The sequence below is a fragment of the Chanodichthys erythropterus genome, chromosome 18, assembly GCF_024489055.1.
Source record: "Chanodichthys erythropterus isolate Z2021 chromosome 18, ASM2448905v1, whole genome shotgun sequence".
NCBI classification, from domain to species: Eukaryota; Metazoa; Chordata; class Actinopteri; order Cypriniformes; family Xenocyprididae; genus Chanodichthys; species Chanodichthys erythropterus.
Window position 1 is genome coordinate 18,955,766 of NC_090238.1, and position 24,249 is coordinate 18,980,014.

The following is a 24,249-nucleotide window of genomic DNA, read 5'->3' on the forward strand; positions in this document are numbered from 1 at the left end:
GTTGAGACTGTCTGTCAGCCTGACAGCACATGGTCAGACTGAGATGTCACTATTAGCCCTCTAAATACACACATCAGCTGTTCTCAGTCTGAGGGGACTCACAAAGATCCCTGAGCCTGCAAAGGCTGAAAGCATCACACACACACAGTATATAAGTGTGGCATTCTGAAGGAGGAAGTGGTGGGACAGCCTCCTTAAGAACAATTAAATGTTACCTATTATTATTATTATTTATGTGGAGTAGGCCCAATGCTTTCATAGCACTTTGATGACTTAGTATCTCAAACATAAGTTTCATCCACTATTAAAGGATTAGTTCACTTTCAAATGAAAATTGGCCCAAGCTATACTCACCCTCAAGCCATGCTAGGTGTATATGACTTTCTTCTTTCTGATGAACACAATCGGAGAAATATTAATAAATATCCTGACGCATCCAACGTTTATAATGGCAGTGAGTGGGATCAACGAGTATGAGCTGAAGAAAGTGTCTCCATCCACATCCATCATAAACGTAGTCCACGCAGTTCCAGAGTGTTAATAAAGGCCTTCCGTTTGTAAAAAAAATGTCCATATTTAACAAGTTATGAAGTAAAATATCTAGCGCGTATGCATTTTGAACTGCAAGAGTTTTACACTTTTTTCGTAAGTAGAATACAGAAAGCGGTCTGGCAGAAGCTAGATCTTTTACTTCATAACTTGTTAAATATGGATTTTTTTTTTTTTTACACAAATACTTGAAGGCCTTTATTAACCCCCCCGGAGCCATGTGAAGTATGTTTATGATGGATGGATGGATGTGGATGGAGACACTTTCTTCAGCTCATACTCATTGGTCCCATTCACTGCTATTATAAAGCTTGGATGCATCAGGATATTTATTAATATTTCTCCGATTGTGTTCATCAGAAAGAAGAAAGTCACATACACCTAGGATGGCCTGAGGTTGAGTAAAGTTTGGGCTAATTTATTTGATGTTCATTATGACAATCCAAGATCAAGATTCTTACAAACACTGAAATATCAAAAATGTTCCTTTCTGTGAAAAAACTGTGAATACATTATATTAGCTTTATATATATATAAAAGCTAATTTACTAAGGCATTTTGCAAAATGATTATTTCTAGGAGTGTTTGATTCACTGGCTTATTTTTTTTGTACATTGTAGAAAAATATGCATTACAATAAATATTAATATTCTCACCCAGTGCAGAGATCTAAGAATATCTAAGGCATCCAATAGTTAAGTAATCAACCATCACAGTCGAGGGATATATATTACCTTTTTAATTTCCCTTTTAGGCAGACACCTTGCAAAATGAATATTTGAAGACCATACATTTTCATTTTTTAAAGTTAATTTCTTTCCTTCCTTCCATGTCCAGGTCAATTTTACCATAAGCTCTAAAATCAGTGTTGCTGTTGGTAAAGTGCATTTCACAGAAATCCATTCAACTTTTCTTTTAACTTCAAATTCAGTTTTCTTCTCGGGTCATTCCCTTATATGTATGAGCTGGCAGTTATAGTCCATCAAAAGGAAAAAGGAGATAAAAAAGGCCAGTGAAACAAAATCGAACAAAGAAAGAAACATGGTTATCTAGTAAACTTGCACAGATATACAAAGAATGTTGGTTAAAACAATGGTATATATTTGTTAATATACAATATCACAATGAGTCAATATTAAGCTTTTTCCATAACTTTAAATATCGATAAGCATAAACCTTAAATTAGAACTATGGAGGAACGCCATTTATCTTTTAACCGGTAACAGTCGACACCAACTTCACCTTAGGATCCAAAAGAATCTCTGGCCCGCCAGAGAAACCCAGTCATTCAGTCACAGGTTTTAGGCAATCACAGAGGCCAACCTGAAGGCCATGAAACCTCAGACAATGTTTTAAGACCTCTTTTACAAGCACCATTCCTTAAAGCAAAAGTTTTGAGATGCCTTTTCACAAAATATCTTCAAGAAAAACAGCTGAAATTAAATGAAGAGCTGAGCAGATGCAGGTAAACATGTTTAAAAAGGTGTTTAAAATGTGACAAATGAAACAAAAATGTCTGCTGTTATGCTTAAGCATGGCTAGATGTTTTCTGTTTTGTTTTTTTTCTTCTAACAGTTACACCTGAATATTATCACACTGCAGTGGTACTGACATACTTTCATGAACGTATCTTTTAATTTAGGCAATATGCCAAGTGGTAAAACACATTTCTCTGATGCCTGACCGAGTACTTGGTAGTTCAGCTCATTCCTGGAACACAAGCTTTTTCCCTTCATTCATGAATCTTTTTTTCCCTGTCAGCCCATGACTGAGAGCAAGGTCAGTCTATGGAACTGCTCTCTTTTGCAATGCCCTGGAAGGAAGACACACAGTAAAAGCATCATGAGACGAGTAAAAGAAAGAAAAGATTGATGGATACTGGTGTTTGTGCAGCTGCATCAAAACTAAACCCTGATCCTCACCGTTCTCAGTACACCTCCATCGTTCTCCCTTACAGGTTGGGCAGTGGTATTTGCCACACCATAACGGTGGACACCATCTCCTCGTGCTTAGACTGTTTCGTTTTTCTGTTGATTCTGCGGTGTCCCAGACCTCCAGACACCACCAACAATGAGCTCACATTCGCTCTCTCAGTCTGCTTGGACTTCTGGAAGTGCGCTGGCTCATTGAGCAGGTCATATATCGCCCCGTCCTCTGGCCCGTGCTCTAAAGAGCCCTGAGACAGAGCCAGAGACCCACATGAGGAGGACAGGGAGTCCTGGAGAACTGGAGCATGTGAGGGAGAGCTCGCACTGCTGTGCCCCAGCCCAGAGCAGTTTTCGTCGAGTTGGGTTCCTTCCACCTCCTGAGCCCCAGGCTGGCATTGGCTGGGTGTGTTGGAGGTGAGAGTTGCCATGGTTGCTTGGGAAACATTACACACTGCTACTGCCATGGTGAGGAATTTGACTGGACCATGGTGAGCATGAAAAGAGACCATTCCTCGACCTGGAGCATGAAACCAGAGAGATTCAAAAATGACAAATGCATTAAAAAAGGTCTTCTCGGGCAGAATAATAATATATATATATATATATATATATATAAAAATGTTTTATTAAAAATGAAATGCCAGAACACAATAATAGCAAATAGTGAATATATTTCTCTTAATAAAAACAAAATATGACCTAAAACTTAAAATTAGGAAAACTGAAAATATAAAATTAAACTAATTTAAAATTAATTAATACTATAATTGAATATAAATAATACTAAATTAAGACATCTGTTTTTAAAAACATTATAATATATATTTTTGTATAGTTTTTAATATTTCTATTTAGCTTTAATTGAATTTATTTTATTTTAGTACTTCAAAAAATAGAAATATTGAATTGGCAAATAACCGAATTAAAAAGTTTAAGTTTTTCCATCTAATATGTATGTTTTATTTCAGCTTCATTTAAATAAATGAACTATTGTTAATAGTTTTAGTTCACAATAACAACACTGGTCATTAACAGTTGGATGGAAGTAGTTATCAAAAGCTGAGGCAGTAATTTCATTGTTGGGTGTGGTTTGTTCCTGAATTTGTGCTGTTACAGTATTCGAAGCCCTAAAGTGCTACAGACTTACAAAATTACCCACAGGGCACTGGGCAGCAAACAAACATCTGCCTTTTGTTTGCTGCCCATTGCCACACAATTCCACAGCAATATGCATTAAAAGCAGTTTTAATGAATTTCTAAATGCCAATTCACATTGTGCCAACAGACACTTTGTCAGGTTTGGTTGAATCAGCGTGTTACCATGTTGGCATCTGTCGCAGCTTGTTTTCGCCAATTGAACTTGCTGAATCAGCACTTGAAGTGGAATGTCTGAGAAATTACATACTGTAATCTGGTGATTGTCTGCGTTTGTCGGTGTCTGTCGGCTTCGGTCTTAAATGGATAGTTCAACCTAAAATGAAATGTTGTTCTAATGTCGTATGCCAATTTCTTTTAAAAAGATGCAAAAGTATCACAGAATGATCCCATGCGACACGTGCCGTTTATTCCAAGTATTCTGGGGGTATATGAGAGGGTTTAGTGAAAAACAAGCCTAAATTTAATGTATTATTCAATGAAGTTCTTGAACTTGGCCAGTGGTTTTCTGTGCATGGCTGTATGACGTGCACGTTCGTAAGACTAGTATTAGCACCGGAGTTCACCCAGTCTCGCCCAAAAAAAAGCACACAAATTGTGAGAAATCAAGATGAATAAAACCGCGACATGAAATACTAATACTGTCTTATGAGCGTGCACGTCGTGTAGTAGCCATGCAGAATAGCCAGAGGGCCAAGGTCACGAATTTCATTAAATAATACATTAAATTACTGTTTATTTTGGGAATATACGTTGAATATATGCCACATGTTGCAGGGGATCATTCTGTGTCTTTTTTAACTCTTTCCCCACCATTGACGGAATTTTCCATAATTTATGAGACAACGCTTCCCTGCCATTGACGGAATTTTCCCGGCTTTCCATGTTTTAACTGTTATACGGTGGGGGCGCTATTATGCAACTTCTGAAAGAGTAGAACATTTTCAGATCAAAACAGGCAAAAAAGAAAATTCTGCTGAAAATTCTCTTTTTGTGGTCCATAAAAGAAAGAACGGTGTACAGCGTTAGAACAACACCAGGGTGAATAACTGATAACTTAAAGGGTTAGTTCACCCAAAAGTGAAAATTCTGCCATTAAATATTTACCCTTGTGTTGTCCCAATCCGTAAGACCTTTGTTCATTTTTTGGAACACAAATTAAGATATTTTTGATGAAATGAGAGCTTTCTGACCCATACATAGACAGCAGTTTAATTACCACTTTCAAGACCCAGAAAGGTAGTAAAGAGTAAAGACACCATTAAAATAGTCCATGTGACTGCAGTGGTTAAACCTTAATTTTATGAATCGATGAAAATACTTTGAGCAAAAACAAAACAAAAATAACGACTTCATTCAACAATTTCTTCTCTTCCCTTTGCTTCATAAAATTAAGGTTGAACCATTGTAGTCACATGGTCTATTTTAACGATGTCTTTACTACCTTTCTGGGCCTTGAAAGTGGTGAATAAATTGCTGTCTATGGAGGGGTCAGAAAGCTCTCAGATTTCATCAAAAATATCTTAATTTGTGTTCTGAAGATGATTGAAGGTCTTGGAATGACATGAGGGTGAGTAAGTAATGACAGAATTTTCATTTTAGGGAGAACTATCTTACACATGGCAGAATGGATTGTACCCACCTGTAACTTTTGGGATGCCCTGTAGTCTGGGCACAGACAGGGCCACTGTGACCCCGAGATTTGTCCCCACCAACAGCAGACCGTGACACACTAACAGACTGCTCACAGAGACTCTCTGCTGTCCTGAAGATGGAAACATAAATGTGTTTAAGAATGCTTGCACTGCAAACTAAATCAGAGAAAATGCATTCTACTAAACACTTGTGGCAAGCACTCATGACTAGAGGTACTTGTTGAAATATTCACCCTGTGGAATAATAACATCATCCACACATACTATGCTGTGTGGGTAGGAACACGACAGCATGTGTGGGTAGGTTACTATGGGGATGATGCTGAACAGCAGTTGGTTTCCGAGGAAACCTGACATGATGCGCTCTTAGAAATGAGAGAAAGGTCTCATTAAAAAGAGAAGAATTCTGAATCTGTCAAACACAATGAACATGTACATGAACTGGAATAATTTCAATGAAATAAAAATGATCAAAAGTTCCATTTTCCATTAAATAGCTACTGAATTCCAGTCACAATCTGGTGAATATTAAATATATTTCAAAATGATTTGGTGATTAAATAAAAGCAACTCACTATTTAACACTTTAACTGTCTTTCGGCCATTTTTGACCCATTATTGGTAAAGAACATTAAATAAATTGACACTGAGAAGAATTCTAAACAATGACCATAAAAGCTAATTCATAATTATTTTAGAAATTAAATAGTCCCAAAGTTCCTTAACATGTCTTTTTACACAAATTATGTTACGCCAGCAATTATATGATAATATATAAACTTTGGGAACTGTTGAATTCATGGGGGTTATGAGGGACAATTAAGGGATTAAAGGGGAGAGTTCACCCAAAAATGAAAATCATCCCATAATTTCCTCAACCTTAAGCTCTCCTTGGTGTATTTGTCTTTCTTCTTTCAGCAAAACACAATCGGAGTTTTATTAAAAAATATACTGGCTCTTCCAAGATTTACAATGGGAATGAATAAGCCAAAAAAAAGCACATCCATCTATCATAAAAGTAATATATCCCATTATAAAGCTTGGAAGAGCCAGAATATTTTTTAAAGGTGCCCTAGAACTTCTTTTTAAAAGATGTAATATAAGCCTAAGGTGTCCCCTGAATATGTCTGTTAAGTTTCAGCTCAAAATACCCCATAGATTTTTTTAATTCATTTTTTTAACGGCCTATTTTGGGGCATAATTAGAAATGAGCCGATTCAAGGGTGTGTGGCTCTTTAATTCTCGTGCTCCACGCCCCAAAAGCTCGCGCTTGCCTTAGACAACATAAAAAAAGTTCAAACAGCTAATATAACCCTCAAAATGGATCTTTACAAAGTGTTCGTCATGCAGCATGTCTAATCGCGTAAGTATAGTATTTATTAGGGATGTCCCGATCACGTTTTTTTGCCCTCGAGTCCGAGTCATTTGATTTTGAGTATCTGCCGATACCGAGTCCCGATCCGATACTTAATAGCCTACGTAAAAAAGAATAAAGAAGAGCGAAAAACAGATCCAGGAACAGTGCTTTTCAGGTTTTTCAGGTATCTAACAGTTTTCAAATAGTAATCAAATATAAAATATCACTGCATATTATCTTTACTGTATAAAATAAATAAAGATTCATTATTATTGAAGTTACAAAAACTATTCAGTCAAGAGCAGTGAGTAATTTCTTTGTTATTTGTTGTTTGATTTAACATTAAATACAGGCAGCAGGAATAGTTGTTTTCCCTTTAAGACATGCACGATCCAGTACATATACTGTTCCACATGCGCTGTCTTTCTCGACTAATATACGCTCACTTAAGACATAACCGACTATGTTTGCTAGGATACTCGCTAGGACGGGCATGTTGACAATTTTTGTATGAATGTGGCCGCCGAAGCGCTTACTTGAAAGAGAATGAGTTAGTTTAAAAACAGACAGCAACGTGTGCTGTTCAGGTCTCACCTGCGCTCGCGCGCTATCAACACCCAGGTGATGACGGCGTAAATGACTGGACATTAGAGCAGACGGCACCAGCTGTTAACAGTTTACAAAGAGTGACTGTTTTGTCCACGCTTTCTGATTATCGTTGTTGTAACGTTTTGTGCATCCATCGACTGAAACATACATTATCTGAACTCTGTCTGTTTTCCACGTTGCTATTTTAAACAAACCATATTAACCAATAGATGCGTCGTCATTCGAGATGGACTGCATTGCAAGTGCGGTCCGTAAGTGGAGAACGGTGTGGTTCGATTTTTTTACCGAGAACCGTTGCACCCCTAATACATATATATCCGAGTCCTGATCGGGAGGTAATGTCCGATTCCGATCGAGTCTGAAACCACATGATCGGGCCCGATTTCCGATCACGTGATCGGATCTGGACATCCCTAGTATTTATTTGGATGTTTACATTTGTTTATGAATGAGTTTAAGGCTGTGCTCTGTGGCTAACCGCTAATGCTACACTGTTGGAGAGATTTATAAAGAATGAAGTTGTGTTTATGAATTATACAGACTGCAAGTGTTTAAAAAAAATGAAAATAACGACAGTCTTGTCTCCGTGAATACAGTAAGAAACGATGGTAACTTTAACCACATTTAACAGTACATTAGAAACATTTAGAAAGACAATTTACAAATATCACTAAAAATATCATGTAATCATTTTTTTTATTATTGCTCCATCTGCCATTTTTCGCTGTTGTCCTTGCTTGCTTGCTTACCTAGTCTGATGATTCAGCTGTGCACAGATCCAGACGTTAATACTGGCTGCCCTTGTCTAATGCCTCGATTATGGGCTGGCATATGCAAATATTGGGGGCGTACATATTAATGATCCTGACTGTTACGTAACAGTCTGTGTTATGTTGAGATTCGCCTGTTCTTCGGAGGTCTTTTAAACAAATGACATTTATATAAGGAGGAGGAAACAATGAAGTTTGAAACTCAAAGTATGTCTTTTCCATGTACTGAACTCTTGTTATTCAACTATGCTGAGGTAAATTCAATTTTTGAATCTAGGGCACCTTTAATATAACTCAGATTGTGTTTGGCTGAAAGAAGAAAGTCATATACACCTAGGATGGCTTGAAGGTAAGTACATTTTGAGATAATTTTAATTTTTGGGTGAACTATCCCTTTAAGAGATTTTATACACTAGACTAGTTAATCAAAACAGAAAAATAATGTGCTTGTAAATTTCAATAGTGTGACTAAGGAGAAAGATTTGCATCAGGCACAGAGCTGTTCTTTCGTCGCTTATCACTCATGAGCAAACAGAATTGCAGGCAAAAAAGGAACAACATATAACTTGACCCTGACTTATCTATGGGTTAACAACACCCTTCAAACACCCGATTGGTTAGAACCAGACTGCAGGTTTGAAGTGTCAGAGAACAATGTCCTATTCAGCTGTTCCAGTGCTCACTGACTCGTTAGGAAAAGGTTGGCTCATATTTCTGAACATCGCAGATCATTACATTAGTCATGGAAACTGCTCTAATAGGGGGCCGTTACTAAACAATTGAGGAATGAGTTGGCAAAAACATTACTCTGCACAGTTTTGAAGTTTTTTTTAACTGCTGAATATTAGTAGGCAAATTTGTCTCAAATAAACTTTTCAAGGGCCACTTGGTCAACAACTGTTCAGTCCACCTAATGGCTGATGGAGAAAGACCTAGCTTAGATAGCTTAATTGTCAATATGCATAAAAGCAACCAGTTTTATCTGTGACCCTGCAAACAACAAAAAGAGAGGTTCTTTTTTGTTTATTAAAAAAAAAAAAGCCTGTGGTACATTTATCTTAGCTGGCTGATGTGGTGTAGCTGAACATCTCCAACATCCAAGAATAGATTTAGCTGTGGGCTGCATGTGTATGTGTGTCTCCAGTCTGACCTTCTGAAGAGGGACAGAAAGACATGTACATGGCATTGAGCTGTTTAATACATCTCATCCTATTCAACCTTTATGTAATATTAATAAAAATCATGATAATAACATTCATTATTGTTATTATAACAATGATTATCATTTAATTCATGTTTTTCTAATATAATGACTGTAGCTGTAATGTTTAATCTAAGCCAAGCTGTTGTCGTCAGTTAATCACCTGCTGGTTGAGTGATATTGTAGCTGATGTCTTTGTATCACCATCAAAAGACTGACACACTTTATTATACATCATGTCAAGAACATGATTGATGTAGTAGAACATGATGATCAGTTCAGAAAACTATGTGCTGATGTGTGTGTGTGTGTGTCTGATCTGATTAGCAACATTAAATTTTTTTCTGTAACCTATTTTATTCATAATATTTAAACAAATGAAATCATAATGATGCCATTTTTAATGCATAATATAAGCATTAAAGCTAATCTAACAGGATGGTGGACAATCTAAATTTGCAAAAAAAGTTTGACACCAAAGCATTAATAAAAAAGCATCTGTCCAAACATTAACCACTAACAGGACTAAAAGAGTTTCTAAACCTAAATAAAAAAAAAAATTAAACATATTGTCCATACATCATTTATGTGATAATGAAGTACTATTTGAACCCCAAGAGTCAATGCAGCTGTTTTTGTGGTGGCTGCTTTGTTTGTGCCATTACTGTACACATGAGTGAGTTTTTAGGTCACAAGAGACAAAGCCATCAGAAACAAAGACCACTGTCTGTACCTTCACACACAAACACACACACTGATATCAGTCTCATTAATTTTTATGAATGCCATAATATGCATTTCAAGACTCTCACTCCACGCTCGACAGAGGATGACTGTTCTGCATCTCAGACTAAAGAGAATGAAAACTAAGAGCTTTGGTACATTTGTAATATAACAAACGAACACCAGAACATATGAAACGCAAACAACACATTTTTTACCAGTTATAATATCCATTACCAGACGAAGGGATCATGATCATGTCTGCCAGCAATTTCAGCAAATGTTACATAAGAGAGCATAATACAGCCAAAGTGACATGTGACAGTCTCCATCTCTTCAAGGTCAGGACACAACACAAAGGAATTATGCAACAAAGCCCTCATCCTAAAATCTGCCCTTGCGTTACTGAACACAAATCGAACTAAAAAGGGTTTTATGTTCTCTCTGTCTGAGGTGCTAGCCATGCGAAACAATTGCATTCAGCTGTACTGAAGTGAAACTCAGCAACTACAGAAACATGATACATCGAATTTCCTTTTGTAGTGAAAAAATTATTCAGGTAAAAAGTGCTACCTTGTAAAATAAATGTTTAAAAGCAGGTTTTTTGTCAGTTTGAGGGTTGTGACTCCACTATAGTGTCAGTTTCACTCAGCAGCAATAGATGTTTGTCATTTAAGATGATTCGAAATTCACCTAAATGCACTTATGAGCCACTAAAATGCCAACAGAATGACAGAAAATGCCCTAAAATCCCAAAGAGCACCTCAGAAACAAGTAAAGACACAACACGGCACAGGAGACAACCAGCAGTGCCTTTCATAAGTGAAATCCTGCCCTGACAAATAAGCCCCAGAGCTTATGGAATAGCCGGGCATGATCTGACACACTCAGCACAACCAAGCTGAAGGATTCTGGTGCTGGAATTTAAAAGACAATATCCTGTGTTCTAGATACTCAGCCAGTACCATTCAAAAAAGTCAATTGAGTTTAATCGGTTTTAAAACCCATTCTGATGTATTCAGTGATGCCATATGTCATTACAGAGCAATCCTGAGAGTAATCAATGCTTCTTTTTGCGTATAACTTGAATAAAATGGATCAAAAAAGTAACCAAATAAAGCTTGATGGATAGTTTGTAGGTACTTCCAATAAACGGTAATTTGGCAGCTCCAGAACTTGCAGGTGTTCAAATGAGCCTTTCAAAGCCAGCTGATTAGGTACCAACACAGCCCTTATTACCCGTTAGTCACCAAATCTAAATTTTCCTTTTAACAATAGTAGGTAAGGAGATATGCCAACAGATCCCTAAGATCTGACCAATCAGATCGAAGGAAACTTCAGCAGGACTCATCTTGTTCAGAGTGTTTTGTTATGAAGTATGTATAAGATGATAAGAATCAGGAAGTGTGAATTCACACTAAATGCTCAAAAAGCGGCTCAAATAACCTTTATTTATTATTTTATTGAACTATTAAGCAGTTACAATGAAAACTATTAACCTCTTAAATTAAAATATTAAGGGTCCTAATTATTACTTTGATAAAATCTGAAATTAACATGTAAAAATACACAAGTTTTCTTTAAAGCACTGCTGTAAGCAGGGAACTACAGTTGCGGTCAGAGACACACCCTGATTCTCTCACATAGGAAGTCATTCTTAATGCTGATGTCTCAATGCAGACCGTTTCCTGTGTGGCAAACTGCTGCATGAGTTCATGGCCAGGGACTGCTAAACTGTACTCGACCTAACCTCATTTTCCTTCAAACATTTGATCTTAGGAAAAACACCCTCCCAATCCAAACAGATAGAGCTGATAAAGCAGTTTCCTCTTCTAATGAAGGTCAGGGTGAATATTATTAGCATGGACCGTTACAAACAAATCCTTGATGTATCAAATAGTGGATAAGAATAACATTGTTCAACAGTTGTACAGGAGCATGACATCTCAACAAGGCCTTTTGCAATGTTCCCAACTTCCTAAGGAACATACAATAAGGAGTGGGAATCATCATTATTATTATTATTATTATTACTAAATAAAAATAGTACACAAAATAAGAAATATTACTATTGTATTTCCTAAGTATTTAAGAAAAATAATATAATATTTTTATTTTACAGTACAACTGTAAGAGCCTTAATTTCAAGCTATTATATTGGTGGAAAACTGCAGGAAGCCCTTAAAGCTTCACTTTTGTTGACAACAGCTAGTTTCCAAATTGTCAATGAAAGCTTTACATGATGAACTAATCAAAATGTATTATATGTTGTTCTAAAAAATGTTTCTCAAAGTACTAAAGACTTTAATGATCAAAGGGACTATATGTAGGAATGACCGCCCAGTGGTCGAAATAGGTACTGCAGTCCAAATTCAAAATATTGTTTGCGGGTTGCCAGCTTGAGGACACGCAACAAGAGGGAGTGCAATTGACAATGAAAGCTGAGGAGACTTACACACTGTAAGCTGATGAGGTGATTTATCTGTTTTACTATGCTGTCGTTCATTGAATCTGCGATGTTAGCTGGTTTCCATGGGTGCAATACGCTGTGTTTTCCACCAACTAGCAATCTGTGATGCTGAAATACTATTGGATAAACTGCAGCACACGGTTTCGCACGGACCAAAACAAAGACAGAAATTCCGACACGGAACGCACATTTCAAAGTAGAGTATCTGGCTGTAGCATTGTGTTTCTGAGAAACAAGTAGGTGAACTTAGCATGTTTCTTAAATATCTGCAAACATATTGGGGTATTTTTATGTTTTATTAAAGTGAAAATCTTACATTCAGTCAACTACCCTGTTGACAAACTCTGCCAATCAATTTGCATATAAATAACAGGCTGCTCATGAATTTCACAGAGCCTAAAAAGTTAGGAAAATTTATATAAATGACGCCAAAGTAACATACTTATGAATAATGATTCTATCAGTTTCCAGGTCTACAACAGCTTACAGACTTAAGACATAAAGAGAGAACAAGATACAACATATTTAGTGAAGAACCCCCAACACACAGTCAGAGCGTGCCTGGACTCTCCTGTCACTATGGAGATTTAAATAAAGCTCCTTTATTCAGCTCTGGAGAATAAAGACACAGCCATCTCATTAACAGAGCACATGTGCACTGGGTGACTCAAACCCTATCTATATATCCAGTGCTTCTGATTCATTTAACAGGCAAGCTTTCATATTAACAAAAACATCTACTCTCAATTCTAATTAGACAGAAGATAAAGTCAGATGATGTCACAGTGCAAATGTGCCAGAAATACCACACCTCTACAGTGTGCCATAAAATGTAAAATTAGGCTAATATTTTAGATAAACCTGCTCCCTAAATGGTACATTAAAAATGCAATATGGACCAAACCTAATGCCGTTTAATCAAACGTCTGGCTATGCAAGACCAAGTTCCCTTTGGCTGCATTTTACTAATCACTCAAGAGAAGACATTTCAACAGAGATTACGATTCAAACAGATTATAGCTTCAGTCCTAAACCCAGCTGGTGTTAAAGCGGCCACCATGTCTGCTGCCTCACTGACATGCGACTGACGGTGGTGGTTATTTTGGTAATATTTGGTAAGGATTATTAAAGCCTGATGTGGACATTTTAATCACTGAGATCTGACTATTCAAACAACCACACACACATGCATACAAGCATTAAAGCAATTATAAAGCTACCATAAAAAAACAGAAAGACGAAAAAAAAAAAAAAGCTATGTTGAGGTCATTCCTAGGATACTGCTCTTTGAATGGCTTCCTGAACAGATTGGCTTGTGTTGAGCTACACAAACAGCCCATTCAGAACAACTAATGAAATTGAAACAAAACCAAATGCTGGAAGAGATCCAAACAACACAGAGTGGCAGTAATTCACATTTCTACTCGCTAAGGAGACTCTACCTCGGATATCCCCTAAAAAGCCTATCTTTTTGCGCCATTCTTAGGGAAAACAAAAGCAGACCAACATGACCTCATATGAGCAAGAGAACAAACTAAATCTGGTTTTAAAATGTTATACGAGAGATTGCGTGGCTCTGTGATTCTAGAGGAGATGCTGTAATTGTTCTCGACATGAAAGAAAATCACATGAGAAAGAGACACACCCACTCATGATGTCATGTTTTTATGTAAACACAGAGCTGTAAATCAGCAGAGACACCAGTAATCTGCCTGTCTGAGCACTACAAATGACAGGGAGCCGCCTCTGAGGGCTTATCATTGAGAATCAGCAGGGAACAATTTTAAACTGATATCATTTGAATTTGCAGATGAGGAAACAAGAAGTTAAGCATTGAATTAGCATTTCAACTGGTCGTCCTTAAAGTGTTAGTTCACCCAAAAATGAAAATTTTCATCATTTACTCACCTCCTGTTGTTCCAAACCCATAAGACTTTTGTTCATCTTAGGAACACAAATGAAGATATTTCTGCCTCTACATTGAAATTCTATTTACCCAAAACTCTGATGCTTTAAAAGGGGACCTATTATGCAAAATTCACATTTATAAGGTGTTTGAACACAGATGTGTGTAAACAACCATACTATAATAGTAAAAATCCACCCAGTCCTTTTTTTTTTTAAATAATTAATCACCATAAATCATAAACGGTCTCTCCAAACAAGCGGTCCTAGAGGCCCTGTCCATGACTGGTGATGGAATCTGCTCTATTTGCAGCTCATTTGCATTTAAAGATACATGTACGAAAACAGTATGTTTTTCCTTCCATAAAAAAAAAAATGGGCATATAATAAATGATCTGTGGGGTATTCTGAGCTGAAACATCACAGACACATTCTAAGGACACATGAGACTTATATTACATCTTGTTAAAGGGGGCATAATAGGTCCGCTTTAAAATGTTCATAAAGAGATCGTAAAATAAATCCATATATGATTCGAGCTGTTTAATCCAAATCATCTGAAGAGACATGATTGCATTGAACAAAATTAACAAAAATAAATGAACAAAATTAATTTAAAGGCACTTATGTGCCAGATTTAGTTTATGATTGTTTTGAGGAGTTAGGGTTTTGGGTGAATAGAATGGAAGGACAGAAATCTCTCGGATTTCTTTAAAAATATCTTCATTTATGTGCTGAAGATGAATGAAAGTCTTATGGATTTGAAGCGTCAGGAGGGTGTGAAAATGATGATAGAATTGTCATTTTTGGGTGAACTATCCCTTTAAGAACTTGTGTAACCCATCTGGCTCTACTCACACCCCACAGAGCAGGATTCGAAACATTGTTTCCGGCATGGGAGGTGGGCGCGCTAACAGGGTCGCTTAAGACTGCAGCATCCAGCGTGCCTCTTGAGGCCAGGGGAGTGAGGTTTACCCACACAACTCTTACTAACTGGCCTCTGCTACACTTGGAAAATGTATAGGTGAGTATTTACAGCACCACCAGTTATGGCTGAGTTTGTGTTGATTTTTCATACTGTACCTGAGAGTATGTTGTTGACTGCTGTGGCAATGTTGATGTCTTGCAAGTGGTCGAGAGTTTCAGTGTGGAAGAGTCGGAGGGTGGAGCCGCTGCTGAAAGATATCCAGATCCCCACACCGGCCACCACCATATGGGACACGATCATTCCCTCTTCTTGATGGGCTTCAAACTGACGCTGTCAACACACAAACACAGAGGTTTTAGAAATACACAAGCATCTAAACTCAAACATACTGAAACCTTTATATACCAGATTCTGGGATAGGCTGGAAAACACTGGTCTGACTTTGCTTGGCTGAATTTTTGGAAAAGTCTGCCTGTGTAACCTACTGATCTGAGGAATGAGGTAACCCAAAAGAAGTTCCAGAGAAGAAAAAGCAGATTCTGATCTGACCCACTTTACTCGGAGAGGGAGTGAGATTCTCATAAACTACAGATTAACTTATTTTCTGGAGCAAACAAAATAACAGGGAACAGTAATGGGAAATTTAACAGGGTTTGAGGAATGCGAATCCCACAGAACCACAACATTATTAGTCTGGAAATAGAGAAACAATCTGCCTGTCTGCACATTAAAATCTATGTTTTTCATCTCATTAAAGATTATCTGAAATTTCACTTTCTATTTGCATCACTGATTCATCTGTCGTTCCAGCACACCCTCACATTCATCCCTCACTCTCTTCCATTTCAGCCAATCAAATAACAGTAAGCAGTTATAAGCAGCTGTCGAAGGGTAATGATATAGAAATAAAATCATAAAAATATAGACCCACACATATCTTTAAATATGCAAATAATGCTGAATATTTTTCTGTATATTCTGTCCATTTGTTTTTTGCAACAGAAAACTTTCTGCATTTTTACATTATACAAAAAAAAAAAAAAAAAAAAAAATAATAATAGTATGATTCATAAGCTGTTTTCCTCATGGGGACCAAAAATGTCCCCCAACATGTCACAAATTACTGGTTTAATTACTTTATCTTATTCTTAGGTTTACCAGAACCTCACACACATATATACACTATATTGCCAAAAGTATTGGGACACCCCTCTGAATCACTAAATTCAGGTGTTCCAATCACTTTCATGGCCACAGGTGTATAAATTCAAGCACCTAGGCATACAGACTGCTTCTACAAACATTTGTGAAAGAATCAGTCACTCTCAGGAGCTCAGTGAATTCAAGTGTGGTACCGTGATATGTCGCCATCTGTGCAATAAGTCCATTTGTGAAATTTCCTCACTACTAAATATTCCAAGGTCAACTGTTAGTGGTATCATAACAAAGTGGAAGCAATTGGGAATAACAGCAACTCAGCCATGAAGTGGTAGGACATGTAAAATCAGAGCGGGGGCAGCGCATGCTGAGGCATACAGTGCGCAGAAGTCGGCAACTTTCTGCAGTCAATAGCTACAGACCTCCAAACTTCATGTGGCCTTCCATTATGGTGTGTGGTTGTTTTTCAGGTGTTGGGCTTGGCCCCTTAGTTCCAGTGAAAGGAACTCTTAATGCTTCAGCATACCAAGACATTTTGGACAATTTCATGCTCCCTACTTGTGGGAACAGTTTGGTGACATGACTGCGCACCAATGCACAAAGCAAGGTCCATAAAGATATGGATGAGCGAGTTTGGTGTGGAGGAACTTGACTGGCCTGACCTCAACCCGATAGAACACTTTTGGGATGAATTAGAGCGGAGACTGCGAGCCAGACCTTCTCGCCAACATCACTGCCTGACCTCACAAATGCGCTTCTAGAAGAATGGTCAAAAATTCCCATAAACACACTCATAAACCCTGTGGAAAGCCTTCCCAGAAGAGTTGAGGCTGTTATAGCTGCAAAGGGTGGGCCAACTCCATATTAAACCCTACGGATTAAGAATGGGATGTCATTAAAGTTCATGTGCATGTAAAGGCAGGCGTCCCAAAACTTTATCTTGACATTTTTGACTAGTGTTTATGGTTAATTATGCTTAACAAAATGAAGCCTTCCGATATTTAGATCTTATAGTAAGAAAGTTATTCTAGTAGTCTGTACCACTGTTTGTTGAACTAAAACCTGGTCATTTCAGTAGCAACACTGATCAAAACAAGTGTGCAGAAATGTGTGTGAAAAGTGCTGTACTACCTCCACAGTGTGTGTCTGTGTGCTGATGATGAAGATCTGCCCTCCCGATGAGGCCCAGACATGTTCACCGACCACCAGCAGGGCTTTAACCGGCAACACCCCCAGCTTCAGCACACGGGCCCCTGACTCGACCCAGGAACCATCTGTGAGGGGGAGAAAAGACAAGACGACAATACGAATCTCAGATATCAATGTATCAATGCACAGAGAAGATAAGGGCTTGTGAACATTGAGTGTGAGAGATTTTTTGCGATACTGATTTTGTGAGAAATAAATCAGGTTAAAGGTTACAGTAATGTTGTCACACAAAGGGTAGGGCAGATACTACATCCTGTGCTCCTCACCCACATTTGTGTGTGTGGGTTTCCTGCAGAAATATAATGACCTCACAGCTTTCAGAGCAGAATGGAGGCGTGTCGAGTGTTTGTTTAATTCACAAAGGCACTATTGGAGAAAGACCTGACAATCATTGAGGTGAAAAACTCCTCTCACAGTGGAAATACTAGTACCACTTTCCCACCAAAGTAGTGTTGGATCTTTTTTGGAGCTGGTAACTGTGAGCCTCTTTATGTCAAGAACACATTCTGACATCCAAAGTAAGCTGATTCAGTCTTTTAATGCAAAAGACTGAAGTGTAAATATACAATGGATAAAAATGGCAATCAATTAACACAGTCGGATATTTATAAGTCAAAAATATTTGTTAAAGACAGATGGGGAAAAAGAGGCTACAGTCCCTGTGCAATGTGACACACACTATCATTCAAAAGTTTGGGGGTGTTTTTTTTTTTTTTAAATGATTTAAAAGAATGAAAGAACTTGAACATTTACAATGACCCACAATGATCTTCACAAATCACTGATAGCCAGCAGCTGATTCTGCTTGTATCATCCCACCCTCCAGCGGAGTTGAGTAGATCTTTATTCAGCTTGTCTGCCTCAAGAGAGTTACATAACACCAGCGCCTACACAGCATTCCCGCTCTCTCTCTCTCTCTCTCTCTTGCTCTTATTCAAATAGACTGGTGATGTTGAGGACATACATTTTACTGGTTAAATGCCAATCTTTACATTGGCACTAAAGGCGTTCTGCATTCAACTGAATTAGTAAAATGTAAACAAAGACATAGTTTGATTCAACTATGGTCATAATCAAGCGTCATAATCTGATAATGCCAGATGAAAATCTTTTTGTGTTAATGTATTCATCTGGAACTGTGCAGTATTTCTGAAATAACTTATCCTGTGAGTATTACTAAACATTAAGTATTACATTATGTGAATGGTAAAGAGCACACGGAAAAGGATATATGCCGATTTGGTGTTCAACAAACATTTCTTATTATCAGTGGTGAAAACAGTCGTACTGCTTAATATTTATGTGGAAACTGATACAATCTTTGATGAATAGAAAGTTCAAAGGAACAAAATTCATTTGAAATAGATTTTTTTTTGTAACATTATAAACCAGAGGTCTTCAAACCTGCTCCTATCCTGAGTACCCACTATCCTGGAGAGTTTAGCTCCAACCCTAATCAAACACACCTGACGCAGATAATAAAGCTCTTCAGGATGGCTTGAAACTACACATGCAGGTGTGCTGAAGCAGCTTGGAAATAAACCTTCCAGGACAGTGGATCCCCAGGAGCTTGCCTGATCCCAAGGCCAGACTGATATATTTTCTACAAGATATATCAGTCTGGTCAGTCCGCCCTCCGTCGTGATTCGAGTCAACTCCAAACCGTACCATGCAATCAGATTCATTTATTTCAGTGACGCAAACAGCGTCACTCTAGTGCTAATAATGTATAGGCAATAGTGTATTTTGAATAATGCAAATTACGTATATATATATATATATATATATATATATATATATATATATATATATATATATATATATATATATATATATATATATATATATATATATATATATATAATAATTTTTTTTGTTTTTTTACTAGTGGGTGCAGGACACTATAGATCATTTATGAAAATGAGGATAACAAAATACAGTAAACTGTGACATTATACCCAAAAATTCTTCATACAGTGGACTACCAGTAAAACCGATACAAATTTGGGACCAAAAATTCTTCAGACACTTTGACCTGACCATGTTTTTCTAAAGGGTGGTTGACCTAAACTAGAGTGATTAAACTGTGATAATGTGTGAAATGTTGAAGGTGTCTGAATAAATTTTGGTTTGACTGTATGTATATGTATATATTTATACACACACACACATATATATATATATATATATATCCCAAAACAACATTGTCATTAGCAAGTCAGTTAAGTTCAAATAATAAAAGAATTACACAGTATTCCAAAAATATTTACTAAATATCTGTCTCAGGCAGCAAAAAACTGGAGTGAGAGTGAAATGGAATATGAGCGTTCCAGAGAGAAAAACAGCTGTGGAAAGAATTAATGAGAGATGTGGAAAAATATTTTTAAACGTCTCGCTTTTCTTGAGCACTTTCCAGAGCACTCCCTGCTGACACTAACTTAGACCAGCATGAAGGCAGGTTTTTCTGGTTATTTAATGTCATAGCCTTTCTGTTAACCAGCAAAACTTAGCTTTGGCTGGTTGATCAAGAAATCATTCCTGGTTAACCTAGTCAAGAAGCACACCAGCATCCCATACTGTTATTGTTTTTGTTTTTTTCAGCAGAGAGGGATGGATTACTTTTCCTGATATATATTAAAAAAAAAAAAACACAATCAAAGCATTCAACCAAATTATCAAGATTCATAAAACAATCACAGCTCCTTACCGCCAGCCCTGGAGTAGACGACCAGAGAACCGCTGACCAGGCCTGCATACAGACACCCACTCTTGTGCACCAGACATGTGACGCTGGACTTATCAGGGGAGAAGAAGTGCTGCAGACGAACCTTCTTAGAGCGTTGGCTGCTCTTATACACAGATATACTGAAAAATAAAAACAAGTTATTAGACTTCACCAGACACACAAATGAAGGGCATCTCGCCCCCTCTTCATATGTTGTTTGTGAATGTTTTAGGTAAAGAACACACCTGCCTTCCTCCATGCCCAGGCACACAGTCGGAGTGTCATTGGCTTTCCAATCGTCAGGCTTTCCCTCGCTGTTTTCCAAGGGCTCGTCCAGAGGCACGTACGTCATACAGAGTATACGTGACTCCACATTAAAACACTCTGTCACTTTGGGATTTGAGTTCTGCAACGCCACAATGGAGACCTGACCCATGTGATTGGTGCAGCTGGCCACCTGAAAAGAAAGAGAAGATGATTTCAGAATCTACACGCCAGTAAAAACTACTCATTGCCCTTCTGAACTGCTAAACAACACTGATTTGAGTACTAAAGTCTGAGGCTTTTTCCAGAGGCGAAGTGAATCGTTTTTCTCAGATTGATGGGACACTTAAAGGAGTGCAGTTCATCACTGGAGGCTCTTACACGTCTCAGAGAAGGGAATGTTTTACAACCTTCTATACAGTAGTAACTACAGCATAAAAGCCTTTAATGCAACCTTATACTTTCACTGCCCACACAAAAAACTGTTTCAAGGCAGGTACAATTTGGCAACAAACATACACCAGCCTGACAGATTTGTCCCATAGTGGACTCTAATAAGGAAGCTGAACTGATTTAAAGGGTTAGATCACCCAGAAATTAAAATTATGTCATTAATGACTCACCCTCATGTCGTAAAAACTAGGACTTTATTCAGCATTATATTCTCTTCCGGGTCTGTTGTCAATCCGCATTCACAACTCTGCTTCCGGAAGAGAATACAATGCTGAATAAAGTCCTAGTTTTTGTTATTTTTGGACCAAAATGTATTTTCGATGTTTCAACAAATTCTAACTAACCCACTGATGTCACATGGACTACTTTGATGATGTTTTTATTACCTTTCTGGACATGGACAGTATACCGTACATACATTTTCAATGGAGGGACAGAAAGCTCTCGGACTAAATCTAAAATATCTTAAACTGTGTTCCGAAGATGAACGGAGGTCTTACGGGTTTGGAACGACATGAGGGTGAGTCATTAATGACATAACTTTTTGGGTGATCTAACCCTTTAATATACAAGTATTTGATGTTTAGACTGTAAATTGTCTGTAGACTCACCCACACACATCCATGACCCATAACAGGCAGATCTGCAGTGGTGTCAGTGTTCACATGAGGCTCTGGGTTATGAACTGCACACTCCACCTAACACAAGTACACATTGGTATAATTTAAACCACTGATGTTAGTATAAGCGATAATAATATTGAGGATGTAGATGTTGCGTTTGTCACCTTGAACTCCTGTAGTTTTGACATGACCACAGCCATCTGCTTGAGTAAGAGAGGATGGTTCTGCTTCCTCATTTGATTACCATCATCTTCAGCACAAAACCAGCCTTGGATGTTGTCTTCCTCTGTACAAAAACATTACATTAGTGAAGCATTCCTCAGATTCTACAAACCAATGATATTCCCATATGTGTCCTCAAGTTGCCAGTATTATAATCCATTTGTCTGCACTGAAGTTTCAGTTCTGGCTCAGCTGAGCGATGATTCACACGCTAAACAATTTGAATCCAGATGGCACAATTTTTTAAATATATTACGACCATGTTTATTTTTTTTATGTTAAGAACATCATATTAATCATATATATGTTTAAATGTATTTTCAGACATTTTTGAAGCAGTTTTTAAGCCCTAGATCTTTAATTATAGATAAATAATAGACAAAGAAAGGATATGGAGACAGGAGCACAGGAAATGACACTTACGTAGAGCCAATTTAGCCATCTGCAGATTACTGATCCAAGCTTGCTTGATGGATGGCCTGAAAGTGTTAAAGACCGCAGTGAAGAACGTGGGTCTACCGTACCTGAAAAATGAAAATCACAAACAAAGTTAAGAAAAGCTTTCACAATAGAAACAAATACATGCTTGTCTAAATTCATTGGACACATATTGGGCAGTATACAAATCTCTTGTGTAGTCTAAATATCTCAGCATGGATTCAGCTGGTCTGGCAACTTGTCAGACAGCTGGAGAAACAGGGTCCCTTCCTGTTTATAAAGTGACATTGCAGGATATGATTTAACAATTGGCCAGTTTCAATACTAAATCAACAGAACACAGCATTTATAAAGATTACTTATTTTTTTAATTTTGGCAATGAGATATATTTCTATGACTTTCTATGAAGAGTCTCTTTAACACTCTACACAACTTCATTGTGTAGAAAAAAAATAGATAATGGCCAGAAGAAGCATAATAGTGAGGCCATGTAATCCAGACAACTAACGCCACATACTCAAAGAAGTCAACAGCATACATTTTCCAGCAGTCACAGTATGTAAGAGAGATTTATGTTATCAGAGGGATTAGTTTGACAGCTGAGAGTCTAAAGATACTCCTGTAATCCAGACACTAAAATCCAAGCATACAGTCACAAATAATTGGTGTGTGCGTATGTTTGTGACACTATATCGCACACTCCAAAGCCTTTGATCCACAGGAGGAGGATAATAACAGCACACAAGATTTCTTCGGGTTCTGATTAGGGACTTAAGGTCATTCTTAAACCACTGAGTCACATAAACACAGAGACATGGCAAGTTGATCATTTAAAAGCCAGAGTTTTAAGAAGTACAGGAATAAGACCTAATAATCTGTTATGGCATATTTGTGCATATATATATATATATATACACACATTCATATATTCAGATATGCAGGAACTCCATGCAGAACCCAATAAATACTAAATACATTATTTTAAGTAATTGTTTTTCAATTTTTTTTTCACGTTTTCCCTTAAAAATTAACATATTAGCTATAAAAATTAAATTCAATAAAATTGACTTAACACAGTAACCACAAAAAAATGAAGTAAGACCAATTCCCATTAAATATATGAATCTATTTATAGCCTAAAACAAAACTTTCAAATACACTAAAGTTCAAGTTTGGGGTCAGTATGACTGATACAGTCTACTTTTATTCAGCAAGGATGCATTAAATTGAGCAAAAGTGACAGCGAAGACATTCATAACATTACAAAAGGTTTTTAATTTCAAACAAATGGTGTTCTTTTAAACTTTATACTCGATGAATCCTGAAAAGACGCATTACAGTTTCCACAAAAATATTAAACAGCACAACACGGAATGTTTCTTAAGCACCAAATCAGCATATTAGAATGATTTCTGAAGGATCATGTGACACTGAAGACTGGAGTAGTGATGCTGAAAATGCAACTTTGCCATCATATGAATAAATTACATCATAAAATATATTAAAATAGAAAACGGTCATTTTAAATTATAATAACATTACACTTATTACTGTTTTTACTGTGTTTTTAAATCAAGTGAATGCAGCCTTAGTGAAGATGAGAGACTTCTTTCATGAACATAAAAAAAAAAAAAAAAAAATCTTACTGACCACAAACATTTGAACGGTAGTGCATGTCTTATTTAGCAAAGTGCAAACAACAGTTAAAGGTCAAGTTGAGGTCACACATACTTGTCTTGCTTCCCTGGTAACTGTAGTTGGATCCTACAGCGGTCAGCTGCACGAATCTCTTCCTCTTTCTTTAAAATGAGTCGCTGGAGACCTGAAACCCAATCCTGAGCAACCGTCCCATTAACATTCTAGAGACAGAAAGAGTGTGTGTCAATTGGACTTTGAGTGGTAAGAA

General features: G+C 37.3%; 1 protein-coding gene across 7 annotated transcripts in view; it reads right to left on the reverse strand.

The window, feature by feature from the left end:
* Positions 1-1,297: 1,297 nt before the first annotated feature.
* Positions 1,298-24,249, reverse strand: part of arhgef10 (Rho guanine nucleotide exchange factor (GEF) 10) — a 61,087-nt gene continuing 38,135 nt past the window's right edge. For 4 of the 7 annotated variants that reach the window (XM_067367956.1, XM_067367953.1, XM_067367952.1 and 1 more), the window contains 12 exons: positions 24,075-24,202; positions 22,328-22,428; positions 21,847-21,968; positions 21,671-21,757; positions 20,588-20,799; positions 20,325-20,482; positions 17,540-17,682; positions 15,406-15,580; positions 5,521-5,652; positions 5,275-5,397; positions 2,472-2,994; positions 1,298-2,362 (listed from right to left, as the gene is read on the reverse strand). In XM_067367956.1, coding sequence (XP_067224057.1) covers positions 2,501-2,994; positions 5,275-5,397; positions 5,521-5,652; positions 15,406-15,580; positions 17,540-17,682; positions 20,325-20,482; positions 20,588-20,799; positions 21,671-21,757; positions 21,847-21,968; positions 22,328-22,428; positions 24,075-24,202 — 1,875 coding nt within the window. In that variant the 3' untranslated portion in view covers positions 1,298-2,362; positions 2,472-2,500. Of the gene's footprint in view, positions 2,363-2,471; positions 2,995-5,274; positions 5,398-5,520; positions 5,653-9,055; positions 9,177-15,405; positions 15,581-17,539; positions 17,683-20,324; positions 20,483-20,587; positions 20,800-21,670; positions 21,758-21,846; positions 21,969-22,327; positions 22,429-24,074; positions 24,203-24,249 lie in introns of those variants that run through there. The other 3 variants (XM_067367954.1, XR_010892539.1, XM_067367957.1) reach the window with 3 other exon arrangements.